Source organism: Falco biarmicus, chromosome 3, assembly GCF_023638135.1.
Source record: "Falco biarmicus isolate bFalBia1 chromosome 3, bFalBia1.pri, whole genome shotgun sequence".
NCBI classification, from domain to species: domain Eukaryota; kingdom Metazoa; phylum Chordata; class Aves; order Falconiformes; family Falconidae; genus Falco; species Falco biarmicus.
The window spans coordinates 60,835,306-60,859,926 of record NC_079290.1 but is presented as its reverse complement, the minus strand read 5'-3'; the positions used below and the strand labels follow the sequence as shown (position 1 = coordinate 60,859,926).

Sequence of the window (24,621 nt, the reverse complement as noted above, 5' to 3'; positions counted from 1 at the left end):
ATGCTCATCAGATTTTTGGCATTAGTGAACCCACTTCACTCACTTTTGTGATCACAAATCAGACATACTATGATGCCTTTTTTCTTTAAAAACATACTAATGTGGTCTACTTTTTCCAAGCCTTTTGATTAATCACCAAAAATATTCTAGATGTAGGAAAATAACTGCAGGTGCTCATTGACTGACCTATAATCTGTTTGGGCTGATGAAATGTGATGGTGTACAACAAGGGGTTTTATAAGAAATGCACCCACAGAAGCAGAATTAATTCCATTAACATTTAATGCCAATTAGCAGTTTCCTACTATACAGCAGCAGTCTCCATCATGCATATAAGATCACCTGCTTTTCAATATGTAATGAGATTATATTTTTCCACCATGAATTTTCATTCTGATACTCAATTAAGGCTAAATTCTCCAAACATCTCAAGCCCCTTGTGTAGTAATCAGAATAAGAGCTCTTTTGAAGATTTGTCCTTAGTGTCACAACAGGGGCTGCTGGGTAGTGAGCGCATCAAAATCTGTCCTCATCCTCTTTGAAAACCCCGACCCCAAATGTCTATGAAGTGCTTTCATTCAAGAGCCACATTCTGGGCTTTCTGGTATGCTGCATAAACCTTTCTCTGGCAAAGTAGTCTAAAGCCTTCATGAGGGAAATGATGCAGAAGAAAAATAAACCCCAGTAACAGAAAAGCAAGCTGCATCCCTCATTCCTGGGCATACATTTGGCAGCTTTAGATCCTGTAAAACTAGAATTGCAAAGAAAGAAGTGATGGACTAGTACAGAGAGGAGTCAGAAGTGCCCCACTGCGGAGTTGTAGCCTACTGGGATGAGGGCATGTCTTATTTCTAGAGGCATTACATCAATATTGCTTTTATGAGACAAGTACCCCAGGTGCCCCCTGGGCTTGGTGGGATTTTATTTAACTTGCCAATACAAATCCAATTTTGGTTACATACTTGTAATTCCTGCAGAGATTTCCCTTTTTGCATGACGCTATATTTATAGTCTGAAGTTGGAGAGATCTATGAGATTATTTTTTCTGGTTTGCTAAACTGGAGTGTTTTTGGAGACAAAGTGCTTTTGAGACAAAGTGCTCTGGAATACAATGTTTACTTCTAGACATACTTTAGATTTCTGCTGGTGAAACTGTGAAAGTGTCTGCCTAAGTCCCACAGATACATAACAAGGATTGTTATGGTCTTCCCCTTCCTCCCAGGAACGTTGTACAGGTAGGAGAAATGGGACATGGCTGTGATTCCCTGGACAGTCTCACATGCAAGGAGCTGGCTCTTTACTGCCTTGCCAGTTACTGAAATTTAAAGCATGGAGGAATCTGACTGATTCACAATTGATCTAAATCAAGAGATCTACAAAAGCAGTTTAAAGTCTTGTATCCACAACCCAGGATTTGTAAGTAAAGGAAACAATAGCTGACAATAAGTAAAAACTTAATGTGGTAAATCTCAAATAAATTCCAGGACTCTGGAGTCTTCACTAAGTTGAGTCAACCTCAGAGAACGAAGCCTCCAGCTCTCGAAAAGTTTGGGACCAGAGCAGTTGTTTGAAGCTTAGTTCTGCTTTTAGTCACTTTTTTTTTTCTCTCTGAGAATTTCACGTAAGAATTTAGCACAGTCTGGTAATACAAGCAGTTTAGTAGAGCAGCCAATTAAAAACACAAGGTCAGGAGCCTAAACAGGGAATGAGAACTGTGCATTTTCTCTGTCTAATCGCAGGTCTAGGCAAAAGTGAAGCTGGATCTTGTGCAAATCATTTTAGTACATTTAGGTCTTAATTACTATTCCTTTGGGCTTTTCTCTTTGCTAAGCTTTGAAAACAAATATTGTATGAGCAAAAAAAGATCTAATTGGGGATTTTCTTGACACTCTTCCCTAGCAACAATGCAAGTGTATTGTTTTTTAATGCTTTTTCCACCGGACCACAGATGTGCACTTTTTTTCCCTTGCTCCCCCGATCTTACACCATCCCATATGCATCTCACCCTTTCTACTCAACAGAACCAAAGTGCTTTCTTTTTCCACAGGCTGTTCTCCCTGATCTCTTACCACACACATAGAAACGTTGATTTACAACAAGCCCTCCTGTACTGTGCCATCAGCCCTACTTGCCTGCTTATCTTCTGCCCGTGACCAGATTTCCCACTTGGCTCTTGTGCGTTGCCAGCTCCTTCCCAGACCCCTTCTGGTGTATGCTCCAGCTACCAGCCAAGGGACAACACCAGGAAGAGAAAGACGAATTGACCCTTCTCAGAGTCCCCATCTACTCTGCCTTTCATCAAATAACCTTTTTTGTCCCCTTTCCCCTCTGCTATGCCTTCATCCCTCTGTATGCTGGCCACATAAAAATCTCAGACAAGCGAGATGTAAATTTTCAACCAAGTTGGGTACCTCAAATCATAATAATATAATATTAAAGGCTGCTCTGTTTATCACTTTTCTCAAAACAATTCCACTTTCCAGTCAGGGTGAGAAAGTCAGCAGCAGGAGTGCAGACTGAAGATATAAGCCATTAAATATTAACATTAAATGTTAAAAATAAATATGGGTTACTTCAAGTTACTGTAAGCCCTTTATTTTTTCTGACCCAGTTAACCTCAGCCACTCCTAGACTATTTCAATATTTCCTTCCCAATGTGAAATGAGCGCTGATGCATTTAATCTTGGAGCTTGCCAGGCAGAAGCAGTAACTTAGGGCTCTCCCGGGCAGGTGCAGAGTTTGGAGGCTTCCAGCTTCACCACTCACCTCAGATTCCCCATATAAACACTGCTTTTTTTTCCAGCTGCAGGCTTCAGGAACCTATAGAAGACCCCCAAAACTCTGGGTGTTTTTCAGCGCAGCCTGACTAGTCAGTGGTATACTGGGAGGTGAGCACTGCCGAGATCCATCCCTTCAGGAAGGACGTGCTCATGGTCTACTGATACTCTCAGAGCTTTTAAAACTGGGACAATACAGGCAAAGTGTTTTCTTGCTCTATTTTTGTTTAGTTATTGTGTTTTGGGATCACATATGAATTAACTGAAGCTGATGTTTATGGGTGAAAGTAATGTACTATGTGTAGAGCAAGAACCAGGGTCTGTGAGGCTGGTGAGCACAGCAAAGGTCCTGCATGCAGGAGGTCTGCAGGGTCAAGCCATCCACCACAGTGAGATAAACAATTCACACCTGACTGGTACTAAGATGTGTGGGGGCAGAGCAAGGCTCTGGCAGAGCCTCGAGGGTGCAGGAGGTGTGCATACCTATTCCTGTGCCACAGCCCTCCAGAAGACACTTTTGATGCCCTGCATCTGACAGCATCAGAATTAACCTTCGCTATGGTTCCTATTTCTGTGTCAGAGAATAATCATAATCATTTCTTGCCATTGACAAATACAAGCCCTGTAGCACTGAAACCCCTTTTTGCATGCCTTTCAATAAACACAGTGCTTGTTAGAAGATTTGCCACAGTGAGCGGGCAAAACAAGTAATAGTGCTTAAAATGAGAAATCCTTAGCAAACTCACACGGTCTTGTCATGTTGAAATAACACTTTTTTCCTGGTTGGAAGGCAAGAAACCTGTTTTACCTTCACAGGTCCATTTGGATATCATGTACTACTCCCTGTCAAGAGGGGTACTGAGATGTAGTCTGTTCCTATGCTTCATTTCTTTAAGCAAGACTACCTGGAACTGCTGCATTAGAACAGCATGGAATGTATATAAAAATGAATTACAAGCAATCCTACTTCCAATTTCTGCCTTAATCGAGATTAATGCCTAAGCAATGATTATTTCAAAAAGGACATAATTTATTTGAATGTTCTTGGTCATTTTGAGAGATTTATATGGGAGGTTAGTACATAACACAGTTTGTACCGAGTTAGTATGTTGGCTTATATTTATTTTACTCATTCTAGATTAAATCAGTCTGCAGATGGAATGCAGTTAAATGATGTGCTCAGGAGCATCTTGTCCGTGGCCTTCTTCAGCTTCTACTGGAGAAGAGCTTGCTGAGAGGATGACAGTGATGGGTCTGGGTGACTGGCAAGGCAGAACCTTTCCAAATGCCAAACTGTGATCAAATGAATACTAACTTGGCAGCACGCTTTACAGAAAACAATAGCTAGAGAATGAAGTTGTCTATGAAAAAGGAAAGCAAAAGAGTATATAAACTTAAAGCAGAATATGAAGTAGCATAAAGACCACAGATCTCTACAATTTTATCCAAACAGGAATTCTAACTGAAGTTACATCTTGAACTAGAGAGGTAGGCTGCAAGACAGCCTGGACATCTCCCAGCACTAACTTTATTATATGATAGAGACTTACTGTTATCTGCTTATCTATTAGACCATGTAGATAATAAGCAAACCAGTTGTACATACTTGTGAGAGTCTGGGGAATTCAAGGTGAAGAAATGCAATGCAGACACACAGAATCCCCAGATCCTGCAGCAAGTCCAGCGGAATAATTGTGGTCATAGAGAGTACACATTTGTCTGAGAGCTCTCACTGTGGAGCAAGCTCCTGAGTCAGGGGCCCGGACAGAGATGACACATAAGGCATAAAGCTTCAAGATCTTTTTCACTGAATTTGTGTTTCTAACACAGAATTCTTATTCCATTCTACTTATGATTGCAAATAATTCCATGTAACAGGATGATCTCATCTGAATGTTTTCCATTTTAAAAATGCTCCTGGAGAACGTTTGGAAGCCTTAAGTCTGTCCGCTTTGGATGTTTGCTATTGTTAGGACTGCTGATACACTACATGCAGATAGGAAAAAGCTAGGATATGTGGTAGAGCTCTGACACACACAGTTATGGCACAGGAGATGTGAGAGATGTTAGTATGATTTGCTTTTCAGCATTTAAAAACAAGCCCAGTGACAGGAAGGAACTTTCGCATTGTTTTTCCATAATCTCTAAGGGAAATATTAAATACATGTGCTACTTTCTTCAATTATTTAAAGGAAACAAAATCACCTCTTCTTGCTAAAAGCTAGAATACCATAGATGTGCTTAGGCAAGAGAAGCATGTAAATTCTGCAGACCATCACATACTGATAGATGTTTCTGGGCAAACAGCCACAATAGGAAATAGGATTTTTCACTGATAGCATCTGCCAACAGGAGAACAGTAATCATGTGGCTCCTGATTAAATATAAATACAATGGATGAATTCCACTGTAATTGCTGTGTATCTAGAAGTATTTTTACAAGTATGATTCTAGGTGATTTAACACAGCAGCAGAAGAAAATGAACTCCTTTGGAAAATTCACAGTTTCCATTCCCAGGGCATGATATACAAATGGTATAGTACCTGCTTCTGCTGCTGCAGTAATTCTGTAGTCTGCAGCTGTGGCCCACGATCTGTGCTCTCCAGGGTGGGATGCTGGGAGAAATCTGTCAGTGCAAACACAACATCCTCTTCCTCCTCCTCTCGCTCTGCATCATCCGCCTTCTGCTCAGACTGAATGCCAAAGTCTGGGAGGGCCTCAGGGTGCTCGATCTAAAATCCAAGAGATGGGATACATTGACACTCCTTTGCCATTTAGCTCAGGGGACAGAAATCTGTTGAAGGACTAAGAGAAGGAACAATCTTCCTCTGCATCTCTGTGGTGGGATATAGACTTCTATTCTGTAGGCTACAGGAAACAATCTTTGGTGGTATACGACATGTTGCATATGTGAACACAACAGTATGCAGGCCTGCAGAATAGGAGCTCTATACGGCTGAGAAGATGGGTGTAATGTAGCATGATGGATATAATCATTCACGCATGAATGAAAAACTATACAAGACACTAGCATATTGTCTGATGAAGATATGGAGACCAGGAAGCAGCCAAATCTAACACTTTATTCTCTCTGATGCATTAGCAAAACACATGACTCCAATAATGACTGGAGGTGGTTTGATTATAAATTAACCAGTCAAAAAATCCAAACAGTGAAAAAATAAAAGCTATTTTGATATTAGAAGATGAGCTAGTTTACACAGAAGCAAATTAGTACTGCTAAAGTAAAGTAGAAGCAAATTATTTCTAAATAGCTACTCATCTCTTGTTTCTGACTCATATTACCCCAGCAGACGAAGGTAAAGATGTTCATCTACCTTTCATCTAAGAATACAAAACATTGGAGTGTTCAGCTTAAGCATACTCCTACCAGACCTGAAAGGTTACTTGTACTGCCAAATGCAGCACTGAAAAACACTAGGCCCATCTTGTGAAATTCAGAAATACTGAGCAGAATTACTTAATTGCCTTAGCAAATGGTTTCAGAATTACATGAACCTGCAAAATAAATCTATTATTCTCAAGAATTTTGTATAAAGTGTTAGATGGGCAAACACTTTTTTAAACTTATTTTTTCTTTAAGTAAGATCTCCAAAGCACACGGTAATTCTGGGTGTCCAACTTGACACAATTTAGCAGCACCTTTCTTCACAGTGCGTGCTGGCTGGCAATCACCTCTGCTGAGATATGTCAGCTTGGGGATTCCAGGTTGCTATGTACTTCTGAAATTCCTGATCTTAATTTAGTCACTACTTAGAAAATCACCATGATGACTACTGGTGTACTGCTGTTGAGTGTGGTAGATGTGTGTATGGAGAGGAGGAACAAACAAGACTGATTCACTGTTAATTCCCACAAGAAGCTCTATAATTCTCCTGCCAACACGAAAACAGAGCTTCCCTCCATCTGTATTGCTGCAGGCTTTATAAGGAACGCACTGTGCACACGATGAGAAAAATGACAGCACTCAACACATCAAAACAGATTTGACTCCCGTTAGCTCGCTAATGTTTTGGGGTTTTTTTCTTTAAAAAAATTATTCAGGAGTCATATCTTTGAGACCTACTTAAATTTTCATTTACTATAAGAGAGTTTTTCAGGACTAGATGTTTGTAGTAGTTAAGTGTTCAGATTTAAAGATGGGTGGTCTGTAACATATCATGCAGAATATACTTTAGCACAAGCCAACTTAAGAAAAGGCTTCATGTTTAATTTGAATCTTCTTTAAATCTATGTGTAATTATAAAGCTGCTGATGCCACACCATATTTAAAGTCTACACATGAAGAAGGGACATCCCAGTACCCCACCGCTTGCAATTTCATTGTGTTAATAAGGTGTTATATATCTATAAGTTACCTCTAACACGTCTTCCCCTTCCTCCTCCATTCTTTTGCCTTGCCGCCAGTGTTTCAGCAGCCACTTCAGTTTGACATACAGGAGAAAGGTGTCCTGCTTGAAATGCCTGAGTTCTTGCTGCAGCAGACTTTTCTCCTGGCTCCAGGTCTTCTCTTCCAGTTTGTTCTGCAAAGTCAAGCTCTGCACTTCCAAGTCTTTCCTCCGCAGGGTCTGCATATGCTCCTCCTCCAGCTTTAATGGAACAACAGACACCATATCAATGAGCTAGTGTCCTGAGGCAGTCTTCAGGACTGTTACTCTCTTGGGTGAGACAAACTAAAATCTCTAACCTTCATCAGTAGTGAGTAGCTATTAAATTTGGCTCAATAAGTTCCTCAGCAGTTATGACTGTTAAGGAAACCAGAGGACAGCAACCCATAAGCTTTGCTTAGATAACCATATGCAAGTAACCTGCTGTGGAAGTGGACATTTAGTTTAAAGATGCGTGAGACCTCTGCTGCTGCTTAAACTGTACCACTCATATTTTCCTTCCTCTCTCGGCTGTATCCCTGCAGTATGCTTTCAGCTCAGCTACCACCACACACTACTGCACACAGGACACCTGCTAAATGCATTTGCAGCCATTCCTGCAAGGTGGGACCACAGCTGCCCTTCAGACAGCCTGGAGTACCATCCTTGCCTCTTCCCTCCCCAGCCACAGACTTATCCTTTCCTCTGTGGCTACATGTCCCTCTGCTTCTAGAAAGGCAACACCTCTGAAAGAACCACATCCAGATACAACTACTAGTCCCTCGGTTCTCATAGTTCATACTTGGAGGCATCTGAACAACCCACAGTAAACATTTTCTCATTCTGATATACCTAGATGCAGGAACTGAAGAGACAGGAATAGGTTGCAATTTGGCACTCAGTATGTCTTAGTTTCAAGTACTAGAAGCACCAAGAAAAGCTCATTCTCTGGAGCACCCGTATAATTACATCTGCTTCAACACAAGGCCATTGGAAACATTCTTTAAATGTGACTTCTCCCTTAATATGTCAAAATCAAACCATGGCACAACCTGTGCCCAGCAGCACTAGTACAAGTTAGTTGTACAGCATCTCATATTCTGCGTGGATGAGATAGTGTTTCCACTTCAATCAAGCTGTGGTTCATATTGATCAAGAAAAGGCAGATGGAAAACGAGTACAGAGCCACTGCTCACAGATGCCAGTTTCTACTGCTTCCCATTCTGTGGAACAACAGCCTCTGCCTTTGCTGACCAGCCCCACAGATGAAATCTGTGAAAGCCACAGTACACTAATGACCACAATGATTTAAACCATAACAACATAACCTGCAACAAACAACATTCGCACACGAATGAAGAATACTGCAGAGATTCTTCTTCAGGAGAATAGACCCCACAGCAATTAATACTGCTAAGAAAAATATGCTTGATTTTCATGGCAACATTCAGATGCTTCTGACACAAGATACTGGTCCATATTAGATGGTTTACTAAGGACTTTCCTGCCCTTTAAATGATGTACCCTGGCATAATGCAAATTTTCAGCATCTATAGTACTATGTCTTAAAAAGTTCCTGAGTAAATTACACCTTTTTACAGTAGTTGCTAGCTTAAATAGGTTTAAAATGGAGCTTAAAAGTGGTCGGGAACAAAATTAGCTATAATGGGCCAAAAAACATACACACAGCTCCTAATAACACTCATGGAGAATGTACACCGCTAGCACACATAAATTTAATGCCATTAGACATTGCTAAAAATTAAATAGCAAAAACGAGGCTTAATTTAAATTTGATTTTTACAGGAATAAACAAATAGATTCTGTTGATGCAGATTCTTTCACCAAATGAAGCTATGGTTAAATACAGCAAAGATCTGAGTCATTTCCACCAGAAATCCTGGAAGATGATAAAAAAGGAACAATATCAACAGGATGGGCATAATCTGGAAAAAATGAAGAATCCAGAAGATGCTTTTTTTCTTCTAGTTCTACTGGCTGTCAACATTAGTAGCCAGCTTTGATTTGGCTGCATTTTTCATTGTTTTTACAAGCTGTTATGATCTAAGTCCCTGTGGTCACAAATTCTTGAAGAAGACCCTGGTGGAGGTAGCTTCACAGAGTATTATGCTTTTTCAATGGATAGCTATTGCAAAAGAAAAGGATTTTAAAAGGCAGGCATAACTTCCAAAAAGCTTTCATGGCCAAAGCGTCTAGGAAGGAAATCAATTTACTGGCTGTCTTCAAAAGCCTCCATGAGAAAGCTCCTATGGAGGTCAACTGGAAATTAAAGCTACTTATGAAAAAATGGAGAGATACCACTCGGGTCTAGTGAGATTAGCTGGCACAGGGAAAAATGCTTTACACTATGCAACAATTATGCTGAATTTGGCCTATGAAGCAAATTTAAAAAGAGAACTTAAGTTACAGCCAAACAGCCTGCAAAAATTAGGAACAGATATTTTTCGTTCTAGGAGCTAGAGTTCACAAAACGATTGACTAATCTGTTCCAGCCTTCAAAAGAGCAGGAGGAGTCCATGTAACAAAATATGATTTATTCACCAGTTATGAATTAAAGGATTGGAAATATGGGGTATTGAGAGATACAGAAACGTCCCAATTTGTGTCTCAGTTATGAGTGTGTAACAACCCCTCTGACTTCAGAGAAGTGTTGGATTTTCTTTGGGTTAGGAGGGGCAGAATAAGGCACAGAGCCCAACCGTGCTCCCAGAGATCAAACACACCCTTTCCCAGCTCATGGAAAGCTGAAGGGGCTGATATAATTACCCATGAGGTATTTCATATCTCAGCTTCCCCCGCAGAGGGGAGGACAAAACTTCTTTCTACCAAGCAGAGATGCCAGATTTGAAGTGGCAAAACAGGCTGGAGTGTACATTTCCCCAACTTCCAGATTCTTCATTTACTCAGATGAAGTCAAAAAGGCATAGCCATCAGGACACAAGTTCCCATGGTTCTGACAAACAGGGTCCATGCGACATGTCATGGTCACGCATCTCTCCCAGCAGGCAGGTTTTGTATTTACCTGGATGATCCTTTCTGTAAACTTTTCTTGCTCCTCTCGGTGAAGTCTTGTCTCCTGCTCAAGCTGAGCCTGAAGCTCCTGTATCGATACATTCTGTACAGGTAAAACATGGGAATCCCTGAGCTGATCAGCAGGACAAAGGGACAGGTCTAGCAGAAAACGTGTCTCCATAGTATAAAAAACAAGAACTGCAGGACAGACATCTGCACAACTCACAGTTATCAATAGTTAAAACCAAAGCACAGTGTGCGAATAAATAGCAACACCCTAAATATGTGTGGGAATTTCCTGTGTGGCTGCTTCTGAAAACTAAAGTTGGGATGCTGATGTTACATGTTGGATATTCCCTCCAGGCCTCTGCTCAGAGTTTGCACTCGAGTAGCTAAGACAGCGCACCATCAGTGATGTTTGTCAGATGAGCTCCTGTTTACAGGATTACAAATTTGGTGGCGTATTTCTTTATGATAATCAAAGCTATAAAATTTTAACATCTCTGCAGAAGATGTATCTAATGCACATATGTTGAACCTAATTGTTGATTTGCAACACTTCTGACTAGGCAGTTAATGGGATAGCATTTATTAAACCAACTAAGCATATGAGGTCCCTTTCTTCAGATACAGGACAGCTCTCTGCACAAGTCGACTTCATTCTGTGATTTCTGCTCAAAATAATTACTCCACAAATGTCATGGTGATAATCAGTATGAGCCTGAGATCTGACCAAAATTCTTGAGTATTTCCCCTTTCAGGTCCAACACTATTTTAATCTTAATACTTCTAATTTCATGTTCACATCAGGTTTGGAATCCCATCCACTTTACTTCTGAAAGTTAATTAAAAAATAAAGACCCAAGAAGGCAGAGTCAACCTCATTATTTATACTATGCTAATTAATGGCACTTACATTCATGATCAGAACTTTCCACCCCTTTCTTTTTGTGTCTCTCACACTGGAGCTACAACTTTGTCTGTACAAAGGTGATGCTTGTCCAGATGCTGTCCTCTTCACATGCATTACCACAGAAAATACTACAGCACCAAAATTCCTACTTCTCAGAGTAAAGACACATTTAAAGAAGGGATCTGTTCAGGCTTCAAAGCATAATCCCAAATTCTCTGCTGGCTGACGCCCAGCGCACTCCAATCTCGGCAGCTGCAAGGATATAACACAGGTCGTGGGACCGCTCTCGGGGAGCTGTGTTGCCATTTCCCCTCCAGCACCAGGCCCGGCACCCGTCTCCTCTCCCCAGGCACTCCTCCTACTTCCTAAGAGCAAAAGCAGCTGCTGCCAGTGTTTGGGCCACAGCAGCCCTTGCTGGGACACTTTTGGTTATTCAAAAAGTATTTGTCACTGGAACAGATGCTCCTCTCCTCCTCGAGGGAAGAAGAAGATAAGGCAGATGGAGGTATCCCATAAACCACCCGCAGGACCATACTCCACTGAAAAATGAAAGTCACCCTACATATACTTTCTGGGCCCTATCAGTTCCTTCTTTACTTGATTCACTTATTGACTTGTGCATGTCTGTTTTGTACCTGAGGAAAAGACACTTCTAGCCCTCTGAAAGGTACACATACAGTGGTCAAGAGAACATTATCTGTCTTACCAATTTCATCCTACACCTTAGTGTGTCTGCGGACATTTTGTATAGCACAAGCAAAAATTTGGTCGCACAAATAATTCTGAAAGTACTGCTTGCAATGGGATTTGCTAGTTTGCACAAACATTCGTAAATCATCAGTTTAATTTTCTCATCCAATAAAAGAAACATTATTTTCATCAGAAATTTCTGCATTCTTTTATTCTGATCAGGCTTCTTTAGGAATATGGCAAATAAGAAGTAAGGTACCTAGTTAACTCAGGTGTAATTAAAAAAAAAAAAAAAGAAAAGTGTGTTCCTTCTTTTTAAGAATTCAAAATCAGCCAAAATCATGCAAAGTTGATTGGGTGAAAACTGACACAACATGGCAATGCTCTTCTGTTCATAGTCATCACTGATCCTAATACGCCTGCCCTTACAGTATTACAATTACACATTTAGATAGTTAGAAATGTTGTTGGTCTTGGGATTCCTGAAACTGGAAGCTGAATCAGAGCAGTAAGAGTTATCAGGAAGGTTTGAATTTTTCACTCGACTTCACACTTGTGTTTTCCAGTGGACAATGATTTGCTAAAAGATCATGCGTTCTACTTCAGACTAATATTAATTGGAATCACGTAGTCATGTATATACTGACAACACCTTATGGCTGCAAAATTACGGCAAGAAAATGATTAAACTGTGCAATATTTCAATAAACACGTAGTCCACGCAAAGCCAAGCTTCAGGCAGCTTGGGCAGCTGGGATTATGCGGTAACTGTTGGAACTACTAGGAAGAGGTTACCTACATCATAAAGGCAGACAATCATATGCATACGAGACAATGCAAATCTTTTTACAATGACTTTACCTGTTTAAGAACGATAGTTTTTTATAAGTGGTAAAATAAACATATTGAAAAGCCGTTAATGCACGAATGCAGAGCTGCACACCTTTTTCCTTCCAGTGCAACCTGAGGGCTCTTCACAGCCTATAATTTCATATAATGTCATTTCTGCTAGAAGCATTGGGATTTTTACTGCTCAAATCAAGGGACATAAAGCTGCTTAAGCACCTAGTAGATTGCTGCTAAACATCTGGATCATGAATGAAGAATATGTACAAATGTATCATGTGATATTTGTATATGCAGTTCAAGTACCCAATACTGCTGGACTTCTAGATGTTTATGTGTGGAAATCAGGCCCCTGTGACATAATAACAGGGTGTAGTCTGTGGCACAACTGTGGTTTCGTTTGTTACAAAATGGACACTAACATTGATAACCTGTTAACTCCCATTCTTTGTTTCCTTTGTTCTCATTAATGAACGTGCTACAGGAGGAACAGAAAACACCCCAAAATGGGCTGGCCACCACACAGTGAACTGACACCACAGAAACAGACACAAACTCACTACAACAAGACATACAAACACAATATAACGGGAACTACGAGCTAGTGCTACTCCATCACAGCACCACAGAAACAGCTGCAGCTCAACACTGACGGACAGTTTCCCATGTATCCCAATTATTGCACTTCCAGATTCACTCCTGTCCTCTCAGACAGGCAGCGCCAAATCTTTCTGATAAGTCCTTTTCTCTCACCTGTTATCACTCCAGAACAAGCTAATCCAGGCCGATGTCTACCTCAAGAGGATACGCAGAGAAAAGTTATCCATGCTTTGGGGGCTTCACCACTGCTCCGTCGTTGCACTGACCCCTTTTTGCCCCTCTCAGTGTGTCGACGGCTTTTCAGGTTAGTTTCCAGCTCATACAATCCCACATTTCTGCCACAAATTGTTTTTACACCATTGCCATGCACCGTGAGGTACAGCTGGGTCTTATTGTCTGTTTTCTCCATTTTACCATAGCTAATTACAATCTCAATTTGCCTGCAAACTTGATCAGTTTACATGTAAGAACTGTGAAGATCAAATTTCATGGAATCTTTTTTTTAGTAATTTTTTTTGAGAGCAGTGGAATAATATAAGGCCTGAGGAGGCAGGGTAAAAAAATGCTCTGCAGCATTTGTGTGCAATTCCAATGTAGCCAAAAGATGAATATTTTATGCTATTCTGGCTAATGCTTTGACATCTGGACCTTATTTGACCATGCAGTTTAAAAACTGCTACTTTTTCACATGTGATACTGACCCCTGCATGCGTACAATCAACCAGATCTGAAAGGAACTTCCAGTGCCTTTTGTATTACTTTTTACATACAATACACATCTGACTGAATTCTCAGAGGCTGCCTCTGAAGCTGTACTCTTTTCCTCACCCCTTAAAAATAAATGGCATATATTCCATTTGCTAGTGTACAATAGGCAGTTGTGTGGTTATTTTTCTGTGCTTATATGGAGAGTTTGTGATTTTGCGAAAACACAGAACACTTTGCACAGTCTTTAAAAATCCACCTCGTATGGATAGTACACAAAGTCTCACTGAGTTCAGTTATGACTGGGATATCCAGATTTACATCATAAAAGGTCTTTTAAGCCATTATGTTGTCAACCTTTACAGAATCTTGCATAGCAAGAAAGAATACAATTCATCAAAGTAAATTATTCTTGCTGCCCTTAATCCTGGTGGGAAGGGATCCTGTCAGCACAAGTTTGTCTTTTTTCTTCCCACAACTTTGCACTGGAGGAATAGTGGACACCAAGAGATATATCCTTCTATGTGGTCCTCATTTGTTGTTTTTTGGGGTTGTGGTTTTTTTTCCTTTCCCCCCCCAGAACAAAGAAAAGTCACAACGTATAAAACATTCAGAGTTTCCTTTCTGGGAAAACAAAATCTTAAATCCGGGCAAGAGAAAAGGATGTGTAAATTTTCAGCACATGGCTGGGAGCTGCTGCAAAAGCCATTCAGCTGAAAAGCTCTCACGTGGAATTATGAGAATTGCACAGAAGGAGCACAGACACTCCAAACCCAGCTAAAAATAGAACATTTAAAATACAGACCAAAATTCTCCTTGTATGTCCAAAATAGATCCATACAGAAGTTTTGATTCAAATGAGGTGGTAAAGTGACTTACCTAACTTGCACATCACTGTATCTGATTGGTCCACATTTAACCCAGGTACTCACTTAGAGTAATAAAGATGTTTTATATTTCTTACGAGCATGATAAGGAAAATGGATAAACAGATTAAAAACTCATTAGAATAAATTATTCTTCAGTGTGAGCTCTTCCTCCTTTATTACTAGACCTTGTGGAAGACTTACTTTTTAAGACATGCTCTCACCTTCTCTAGCCTATCCATTTTTATTTTAATTCTCTGTGACAACTTGTTCCTTTTAAGTGAATTCACTTCAGTGGTTCTTTTTCCATAACCTGGGAGTGTCAGAGATTTTGTGGCATTTTTCCACACAGAAACAAATGTCTAAGTCTTTAAAAGCTACATATGAGGATAATCCAATTCTGAAATGCAAAGATGACTGCTTTTGCCTGTAGTGATATACATTTACTTAGGCAAGGGCAGAACTGATACCCTCTGAAGGAACAATCAGAGCTAGGAAGTACAGCTCTATTTTAGAGCATCAGGTATCAAATATTGCCACAAACTATACTTGGACATGTGAAAGTGATTTTTTTTTCCTCCAGACTGTTTTCTTGTTTCTGAATAAACAGGAGGAGACTGCTTAAGGAAGCTGCCTTTTGTTTATGGATATTCCATTAGCAAAAAGGGTAAAATTCACCAAATGAAAAATTATTTACCATTTTTTCCCACTGGTTCCCATTTGTTGCCATAGTAACCCTTTGATTTGTCCTGGGCATTTGCTCCATGAAGAATTGTGTTACCTTTTTTAGTTCCTCCATGGCTTTTACTCAGGGCAATTCTCACTTGTTCACTTGCTTTTTCTTTGGATGGTAAAGAATGATTTCCCCCTCCCAGCACAACCCTACCCTGCTAAAATCATGAATAATGGATTGAACATCCACCCCAATGGGCTCCAACCTCCCACAACAGCAGCTGAATGGCTTGTTTCAGCCAGAAAAAAAAGCTCTGCTCTTAAGGCTATTTTAAGATATAATTTCCCTTGGACTGTGACTCTAACGCACCTCTTTAAATGCAAATATATTCTAATAATACTGTTGCACTAACAACTGCAGTGCAAAGCCCAAGCAAAGGCAGATGTTTACAGTTAGGCTATGGGGTAGTTTCAAGCACAAGTCAGTCTGCATTTGTTGTATTTAATCAAACAATTAGGGTCTCACGATGCTCATTTTTAAAAATAGGGAAATGGCTAAATGGAAGCTGCTCAGCATTGCTTGGGAAAATTGTAATTTAAAATTCAGCTTGGAAAAAATTAATTTAGTAAAATGGGTTTGCCCGCTTAAAAAGAAAACATTTGCCTCACTGAAATGAAATGTGTTGTTCTCATGCTGAAAGTCCATATGCAGTAAGAAGATCATCAATCAATGCTATCCACTGGCCAGTGCATATATTTTCACTTCATATGTTAAAGCTGATAACGGCTTATGTGTAGCCATCTCTGCTGCAGACACCGAAAGGTTTGAGTCTCCACCTCAGATTTCTGTGGTAATAAAAAACCCCTTTGGTATGTCAATAATATTTTTTCCTGATCATTCATCTGGCCCCAAAATATAGTATTTTTTGCAAGTACAGTGTATGAAATAAAAAAACCCCAAACAACTAAAAATGATACCACACTGAATTATTTGGAGGAATCTTCTGCTTCACTTGGGTTTGAGTATTACAGATTATAAGATTTCAGTTGGTTGCCCAACCATTGAAAAGTTTCAGCAGGAAGCAGTGTGATATTCTTTGTTGCTTAAGGAAACCTGATTGAAACAAACACCTTAGTCTTCAACATTTTTTCAAGTCAGGCCACTTGAGTTCCAGCCTTGCTTATCTTTTGGGCACATCTGGACCTAAACTGGCTATTTCCTACCTTTGATTATAATTACTGGCTTGTTTCTTGTCAGGCTACGGTGTGAAAACTATCCAACCTCTGTTTAAACCAGTTTGATGTACACAGTTTATGCATCCCATCCTGCGAGAGGAAAAAAGATGTTGTGCAAAAATTACCCAAATCCCTAATCTTAATGGAGGGCTCACATATAAAGGGCTTAATATGATAGCAAGACTGATCTAAGATAAGGGGGGTATTAATCAAGATGACTGAATTTAAACAGAAATATTGTAAACATTTGCTGTGGTCATTTCCTGACCTAATCTACCATAACTATTGACCAATACAATTGCAAAAGGATGCACGCTGAACAGCAAGGTTTCTCTACCTCATCAACCCATTTCGCAGCTGAGGAAGACTTTACCTTTCAGTGAGAGACTTATGGTGTCCTGGGTTTATCAGATATGCTTCCCAAGGTTTATTATCACCGGTAAAAGGGAAAAGTTGGAAGAGAAGCTGCTGAACATATTAATTATTCTAGTACTACCAAAACTCTGCACTGTTAGAACAATTTAAAACAAACAGAACAAAACCAGCAAAGAATTACCTGTGTTAAGATGAAGGGCCATTCTCCCTTTGATATTCAATACAGCATCGTGTTGCTTGGCTACCAGCCACCCTGATGCTTTTTCATCCTACCCCTGCTTTCTAGTGCGTGTTACCTCTTACTCCCGAACCCAGCTGTCCCAGCCAGCATTCTCCTCTTCCCAGACTCAGTTAGGGGGTTTCAAATATACTAAGGCCTCTGCATGTGTCTTTAGAACTAAAAACATATTAAAACTCATCCCTCACTAGAAGCTACTCTAACCACACAGTTTCAAGGTGGATTTGGCTTCCCAGTGGCCAGCAGAAAAGATTTCCCAATGCTTTAATCTTGCCTTTATGGAGACAGATTAGAAATTGTTTTCTTCAGGACCTGTTGTAGTGTCTGGACAACCTATGTTCATGAGAAAGCAGCTAAGTAGATGTTTACTGAGGCGGATATGGCCTCTGCATGGATGAAGATTTAAATAAAAATTGATCGATGTTTTTGACAAATGGAAAAGTACTCAACAACCCAAACAATGGAGAATTCTGCTTTAAATAAATTTTTTGGAAGCTGAAGGGTGCTGTGTTGCCTGTTGAGAATCACCATGCACACCAGCATCAAACCCTCTCCTGTGCAAGTGACTACTGCCAGGCAAAATGCAAAGTGATCTCTATTTGCAGACTTTCAAGATTTAAAATATCCCACAAGTTGAAACATGGAAGCATGATCTCCCATCAGGATTTACGACCTCTTCTAGAGATCTTTGGCTTCTGTAATTAATTGTAATGGGTCCCTGAGCCACATTTTCCCACTTGGTGAAGCTACTGGGAGCAGGGTGACGAGTCCAAAGTCAGGACCAATTTGTTTCTCTGAAATTGCAAGGGGGAGAAGAGGCCAACCACAAATTTCATGACAGGGGTGCTGTGTTTGGTTCAATTTACTCCCCCAACCCCTGGCTTCGGTTACTCATCTCCTGGCTAAGGCAGCAGGAGGCAGTGAGTAAGACGGGCTGCTTTGCTGACCTCTAGACTGAAACAGCCCTTGTCTCCTGGCCTGTAGAGTTTAATGTCTCCATCAGCTCTGCGATGTGGGTCGGTGGTGGCTCGCTGGTGGTGAATCTCTTGCTCCTCTCCACGATCTTGTTTGAGCTGCCACTCCATCTGATCCCTCAGTTTGGACTGTTAGGTGCATGGGCGGTTTATAACAAAAAAACAAAAGGACAGGAGGGAATAAAGAAAACAAAAATGGGTAAGGTAGACGACTGAAAAACTACAAGACAAAGAAAAGCGTGAACAGAAAAACCAACTTAAATACAGTGGCATAAGAAAGTGAAGAGAACAAAACCAAAATGAGGATGAGCAAAATGATGGGCTGAAACATCTGAAAAGCAAAAAAGAGAAAGAGAGGAAAAAAGAATGCAAACACTGGTTATGAGGCGCATGCAATGAGGATGCATGAGTCAAACCAACAGCAAGCATACAAGTCATGAAGGATACGGGACACAAGGCTCTTCCTTCCTTACTTGTGCTGTGCAGAAAAGCCATATCCAGTGTGGCAGTTGTGGCAGTTTAGACATGCGCCCATGGGCAACGCTTTAGGCAAGGCAGTCCTTCGCTGGCTACAGAGCTTCTCACTCGCTGCTCGGTTAGGGGAGTGAGCTGTAAGCAGGCTTTTCAAAACACATCACTTAGAAAACTGCATTCGGTTGGGTTCTTTTGGCAAGGCTTTTGAGAACACGCCTGACCCTTTTATGAGAGAGCATAATAAAGACCTTCTCACATTTCTTAGCAAGGCTGCTAATTTACATTCATCAGATTATTTTTTTTTTAAATTAATCTCCTCTTTCACGGGGAAACATTGCTGTTACAGACAAAAAGAAGACTGATCACTATAGCATCAGTGGATTAGCCTTTTTGCCACAAGGAACCGCCTCTGAATCAAAAGAGTTGTGCAAACAAATAAAAGAAAGTAAAACCTAAAAGTGTTTCTTTAACATTACATACTTCAATACATCGCAGGTCTGAAATCATAACAAAGCAGCTGTGAGGAAAATTAGCTCTAGGGTAGCGATGCCAGAAAGAAAGAGAAACTATAAACAGAAAGAAGGCAAACAAGAGGCCAACCTACCTGGAAGTCAGTGATTAACTCCTTCCCCAGGTTACCAATGGGAGAGTCTCGGGACATGGACGTCATTGTCGACAGAAAACTGGAGGACTCTGTGAGATGGGGAAGAGGGGAGAGGTCCTCCATCTGCTCCTTGAGGCCCTCTCCAATATGATCAACCTTCTCCAGGAAGGTCTGCAGCTCCTTCCGGAAAGCTTTCATCCTGGAGTTGACGGTGTCCAGAAGCTCTGGTTCGTGCTTATCTTCTCCCCTTTCCTCACCACTTCTGAAATCCTGCTCAGTGGATGGGCTGCTGGTTATGTGCACCTTTGCATCATAAATCAAGCTGTCTGTATCAGTGATAAGGCGGTCCACGGTCCTTTCGAGCCGCTCAGCCTCACGTTTGATGTTAATTAAAGACTCAGTGTCCTCTTTCACTCTCATGAGCTCAGCAGAGCACAGGTCGCTGACTTCCGACGGCTTCCCACTCCCAAAACCCGACGTCTTCTCATAAACTTCTTCAGAGTCACTCTCACCCCCAATGGGCCCCTCTCTCTTTGGCTGGGGCAGGCGACCCTCTTCGCTATCACTCTCCTTTTTCCCAGCATCGCTGTCAGCGTCACTGTCCCTGGGGCTGGAGGTGCGCAGGCCCAGGTGAGAAGCAAGATCATAACGCTGGACGTTGGACATCAGGACCCTGTTCTCGTACTGGAGCTTCATCACTTTCCCGCTCAGCTCATTGATTTGCAACCTGGCCGACTTCAGCTCCTCTTGCAAGGTCCCACCACACTTGGACGCCGTGTCATCCAACCAGCCCGGCTCCTGGCCTGGCTCAAACTTGAATTTGTTCAACTCATTCGTTAGCTGCTTGTTGTGATCCTCGATTTCAGAGATCGACCGCCTCAGCAGCTCTGCTTCCTCTTCCACGAATTGCAGGTGCCGGCGCAGCTCTGTGGCCGACTCCACGGAGTCACCATAGGGCGAGGTAGGAATGCTTGAAATGTGGTCCCTGCTGAGACACTCTTTTTCATACTGGCATCTCATATCCTCCATCTCAGCTTTAATCCCTCTGTTCTCCACCTCCAGTTCCACTATTTTTCTGCCCAGTATGTTGGCTTCCTCCTCCACCAGCTTCAAACGAAGCTTCAGCTCGGCCTCCCTGGTGCTGGGTGGACCCCCTGCCTCCCCAGTAGGCAGGGGACTGTCCACGTCTCCATAGATGGACTTGTACTTCTGGAGCTCCTGCTCCAGTTCGTCCTTCTCCCTCCCCAGTTTGGCCATCTTCTTACGCATCAGCGTGGCCTCCTCTTTGGCAAACTGGAGCTGGCACTTCAAATCAGCGCTGTCTTCCTGCCAAGAATAATCACCCCACCCCAAGATTATATTATAATAGAAGCACAATCAGTAGCTTATCTTCCAAAATCTCCACCTCCCCACCCTCTGAGCTGTATCTGTTAGGTATGCAAACAATACACAGACAGAGCTGCGCAAACCACACAGTTGACACATTTCATGCCTTGGTCCTGGTTAAATTGGCAAAGCAGCTTGACCAGAGTTAAAGAGTGGGGTGGTGGTGGTGGAAATCAAGTGCGCCTGTGCAAGTGTTCAGTGATGCAAGAGTGCCAGTGTAATGTTTAGTTTTTCTCAAATACTGTGCAAATTTTGTGGAAAATAATGACTCAAATGAAAAGGCTCCATGATTTGTTGGCATTTTCTGTTCCATTTTTGTTTAATGATACATTTTCTCCCTTTCAGCATCATGAAACAAAGGCTACTCAGATGAATTTGCTCATCATAATCCCAAATCTCAGGCTCCTTCTGCTAGAAAACACAAAAAAAGTGTGTTAAACTGCACGGTTGCCTTCCAAAGGAAGACTTTAATTACTCTGATCTCACAATGCTGTGAAATAGCCAGAGTGCCTAATTCGCTTTCCAAATAGGAAGCATACTGTTGTCCCTGCTGCCTTTATTATTAGGACGGACCAGACTGTGATCACTACTTTCTGGCATGGACAACTGTTCACAAGGGAGATTGGTGAAAACATGTGAGAAAGGAAAGAAAAATTCATTAAACTGTGTTTATATCCAAATCCATCCCATGTGAAAACCTGCATTTTTCAGGAAGCACCAGGGTATTAAATGAGACCTTGATTTTTTTTTTTCATGTGTTGAGCATTTTAAAGCACTGCATCTCAACTCAAATGAAAACTCCAGTGTGTATTGTGCTGAAATAAGAGACAAGGTTAAGTAAATTCTAAGCCGATGAACAATTTCTTTGCATGAATCACTTTCATGAATTGTCATGGAGATGCAGGCACTTGGCCTTGTAAGAGACACATTTATCAGCATTAGCAGCATAATGGAAGGCAGGCTTTGAAAGATGATCTCTTGAGACAGCAGATTTTATCATTGTTGGTAGGCCATGTGGACATATGTGCAATTATCTATGGAAACTTCATTTCAGTCTCCGGAGCACTGTTATCTTTCACAAGCACCATTTAGTTATAATTCCTAATAATTGCAACCAAATCCAGAAGAAAACATGATGGACTTTGTTAATCCAGATCAGGCTATTAAAAAAACCCAACAAACAACATACAAAACTAATTACAGCTCAGCAATCTGAGGAAATTGTTTGATTTCTAATGTACACATCATTGCACATTGGTAACATTGTCTTTTATGTTACCTACATTAATTTTCCCCATTCTACTTAAATATATACCAATTATGTCTTAATTTCAGCTATTAATAACTAAACAGCCACAAAAGTAATTGGTTGTATACTTCTGAAAACTCAGTTTTCTTACTGATTCTGCTTGGTGCAGGTTGGGACTTTAAAATACTAAATAGTCAAAAAAGTTATCTGAATATAACTCAATGTTAAACTAATAACCTGATAGTGTAAAAAATAGCCACAGTTTCTGTTAATATGTGGTTTTCAGTGACAACCCAGAGTCAAATACACCTGCAATCAACTGATCAGTGGCCTGACTAAAACTCTGGTCATCATGTTTCTGGCACCAGAAATGTGAGTTTCCTATGAATACAATTGAGGTGCATATAACTGATTAGAAGCAGAGCCTCTAGAAGATGGGCTTGCTTTCCTCTCTTTCATGTCCTGATATACACACACCTCTTTTTCACACATACATTTGCAAATTGCTTTTCTCTTTATAACTCGAAACTGCAAATTAAGTATCAGATTAAAACCTAGCAAAACTCCATGCAGCCTCCACTGGAGTCACTCTGAAGGTTGGTTGCTCTGGCTGGATAAGGCTGTAAGATTAAAGCATCATCTTTGGTCAGGGCTGCACAATACATTACCTCTGTTTTTCCTGTCATCGAGAATCAGTTTATCCCCGCAGCTGTAGGTTTTGCTTTTAGGGTAATACAAAGATCACAGGAAAGTTACAGCCAGAGCAGTGCTGCACGTCAGAGCTCCCAGGTAGGGTGATTACTCCACTTTATCTGTTAATAGCTTGGAAATAATCACACGTGAAAATTCCCTTATTCCGTTTTTGTAATCCAGCATTCTTCCTTGTGCTTCTTGTCTGCCTTTGGCTGCAAGCGCCCAGCCATCGGTGGCATTGGCTGGCCCCTCGCACCTCCCTGGCTTCCACAGCTGGACCGATGCCGTGGGGAAGGGCCAGCCTGCCCACACCCCTCTCCCCCCAGGAGCCAGCCCTTCCCCGGCGGTCTGGGGGCCACAGCCCGGCACCCACGGCATTTCAAACAATATAAAAGGCAGTCACCGAGTCACACTCAGGACAACACACTCAGCATTTTGAAGCTTTTGAAGGAAAGGGAAAGGCTTCAATGGGTTTGGGGTCAGGGCCCCAGTGTTTTTGCTCGGCATCACTGCACGACTCAATGCGTCTGCAGAGTTAGCGCGTTATTCTAGCAGGACAAAACTACCATTAACTTTTTACAGCAGCATTGCTTTATTGCTAGGTTTTGTCTATGGAAAAAAAAAATCACATTTGTAAGTTTTGCTTTGTGCAAGAGCTGAAACAAACGAGATTTTTGTCATTAAACAAACACAAGCCTCATACAAAACAACAGAGCTGATGGAGGTTAATCTCGCCTACTAAATATGGATTCCATCCGGAAAGATGAGAAAGCTCTAGATCTTCCCTGCTTCTCTGCCAGGGAACATGACTACTGAAAATCCCATTCCCCAGACAGCTTTTTTCCAAAGGAAAAGAATGGTCAGGAGAGATTTATCAGCCAGATCTGAGCATGCCAGAAGGGCAGGACTCCAACCTTCATGCATCTGTCCCTCTGAAACTTTGTGCACAGAAATATCAGCAATTTCTTGATCAGTTGAAACCAAGCACAAACAGTAGGAGGGCAAGACACCCACACAGGTAAGTAGAGTTTGGACATACAGGGGAAACTAAGGGAGGCCAAATCACTGAAATTAAGAATAGGTCATTATTAGTTAAACCATGAATGAAAAGAAAGGGGGAGGGGAGGGGGAAAATAGTCTTTCCATCTTTTAGGAAGAACAAGAAGCTTGAATCCCAGGGGCTGAATCTGGGCTATGGCAGTCAGGCTGTATTACACATCCAGTATGTGGATGCTTTCTGAAAAAGCGTATGTAGGGCACACCATATAGAAAGAAAAGAAGGAGCAATAGTGCAAAAATGTTCCGTCAGTCATGGTGCTCATCACGGACTTTAAGACCATTAAGGATAAATGGGAACTGGTGATTCCTGATAGTGATTATCTGCATGCAATAGCACTACAGCTTTGTGTGACACTTCAGAGGGATGTTAATGAAAAAAAAAAGATCCCTCCCTACAGAGTCTGCAGTCTAATTTAGACAAATGTAGAATGTGGAGATAAAGAAATGAAACGTAAAGGGAAGAAATAAACTTAAATTCATTATGCAATGTAAATGATGTGATGAGAGTAAAGAGCTGATCAAAAATTCCCAAATATGATATTTCTTTTCTGGCAAGAAGACACAAAGATAGATAAGAGACCAATGCCACCTCCTCTACCACCACCATCGGCTCCAGGGAGTTGCCAGGCAGAAGACGGGTAAGCGGTTTTGGGGTTGCGAGTCTGGTGACAGGGCAGTACAACCAGCACCCAAGCATCTGGCTGAGTGCCAGCACTCCTACCTTGCGCTGGAGAACCACTTTTCTTTGTGTTTTGCCTGGTGCCTGGTATTTTCCAAGAAGCTCCGTTTTGCAATTCTGCTGAATAAAAACTTTTTTTCTTCAATACTGCTGGAGGCCGGTA

At 41.3% G+C, this 24,621-nt stretch overlaps 1 protein-coding gene across 6 annotated transcripts in view; it reads right to left on the bottom strand.

Moving 5' to 3' along the window:
• Positions 1-24,621, bottom strand: part of MTCL1 (microtubule crosslinking factor 1) — a 118,919-nt gene that overhangs the window by 25,769 nt on the left and 68,529 nt on the right. For 2 of the 6 annotated variants that reach the window (XM_056332287.1, XM_056332283.1), the window contains exons 5-10: positions 24,501-24,575; positions 19,393-20,718; positions 18,288-18,443; positions 10,210-10,302; positions 7,158-7,388; positions 5,322-5,510 (exon numbers count right to left, since the gene is read on the bottom strand). In XM_056332287.1, the coding sequence (XP_056188262.1) occupies positions 5,322-5,510; positions 7,158-7,388; positions 10,210-10,302; positions 18,288-18,443; positions 19,393-20,718; positions 24,501-24,575 (2,070 nt within the window). The remainder of the gene's footprint in view (positions 1-5,321; positions 5,511-7,157; positions 7,389-10,209; positions 10,303-18,287; positions 18,444-19,392; positions 20,719-24,500; positions 24,576-24,621) is intronic. The other 4 variants (XM_056332288.1, XM_056332286.1, XM_056332285.1 and 1 more) reach the window with 3 other exon arrangements.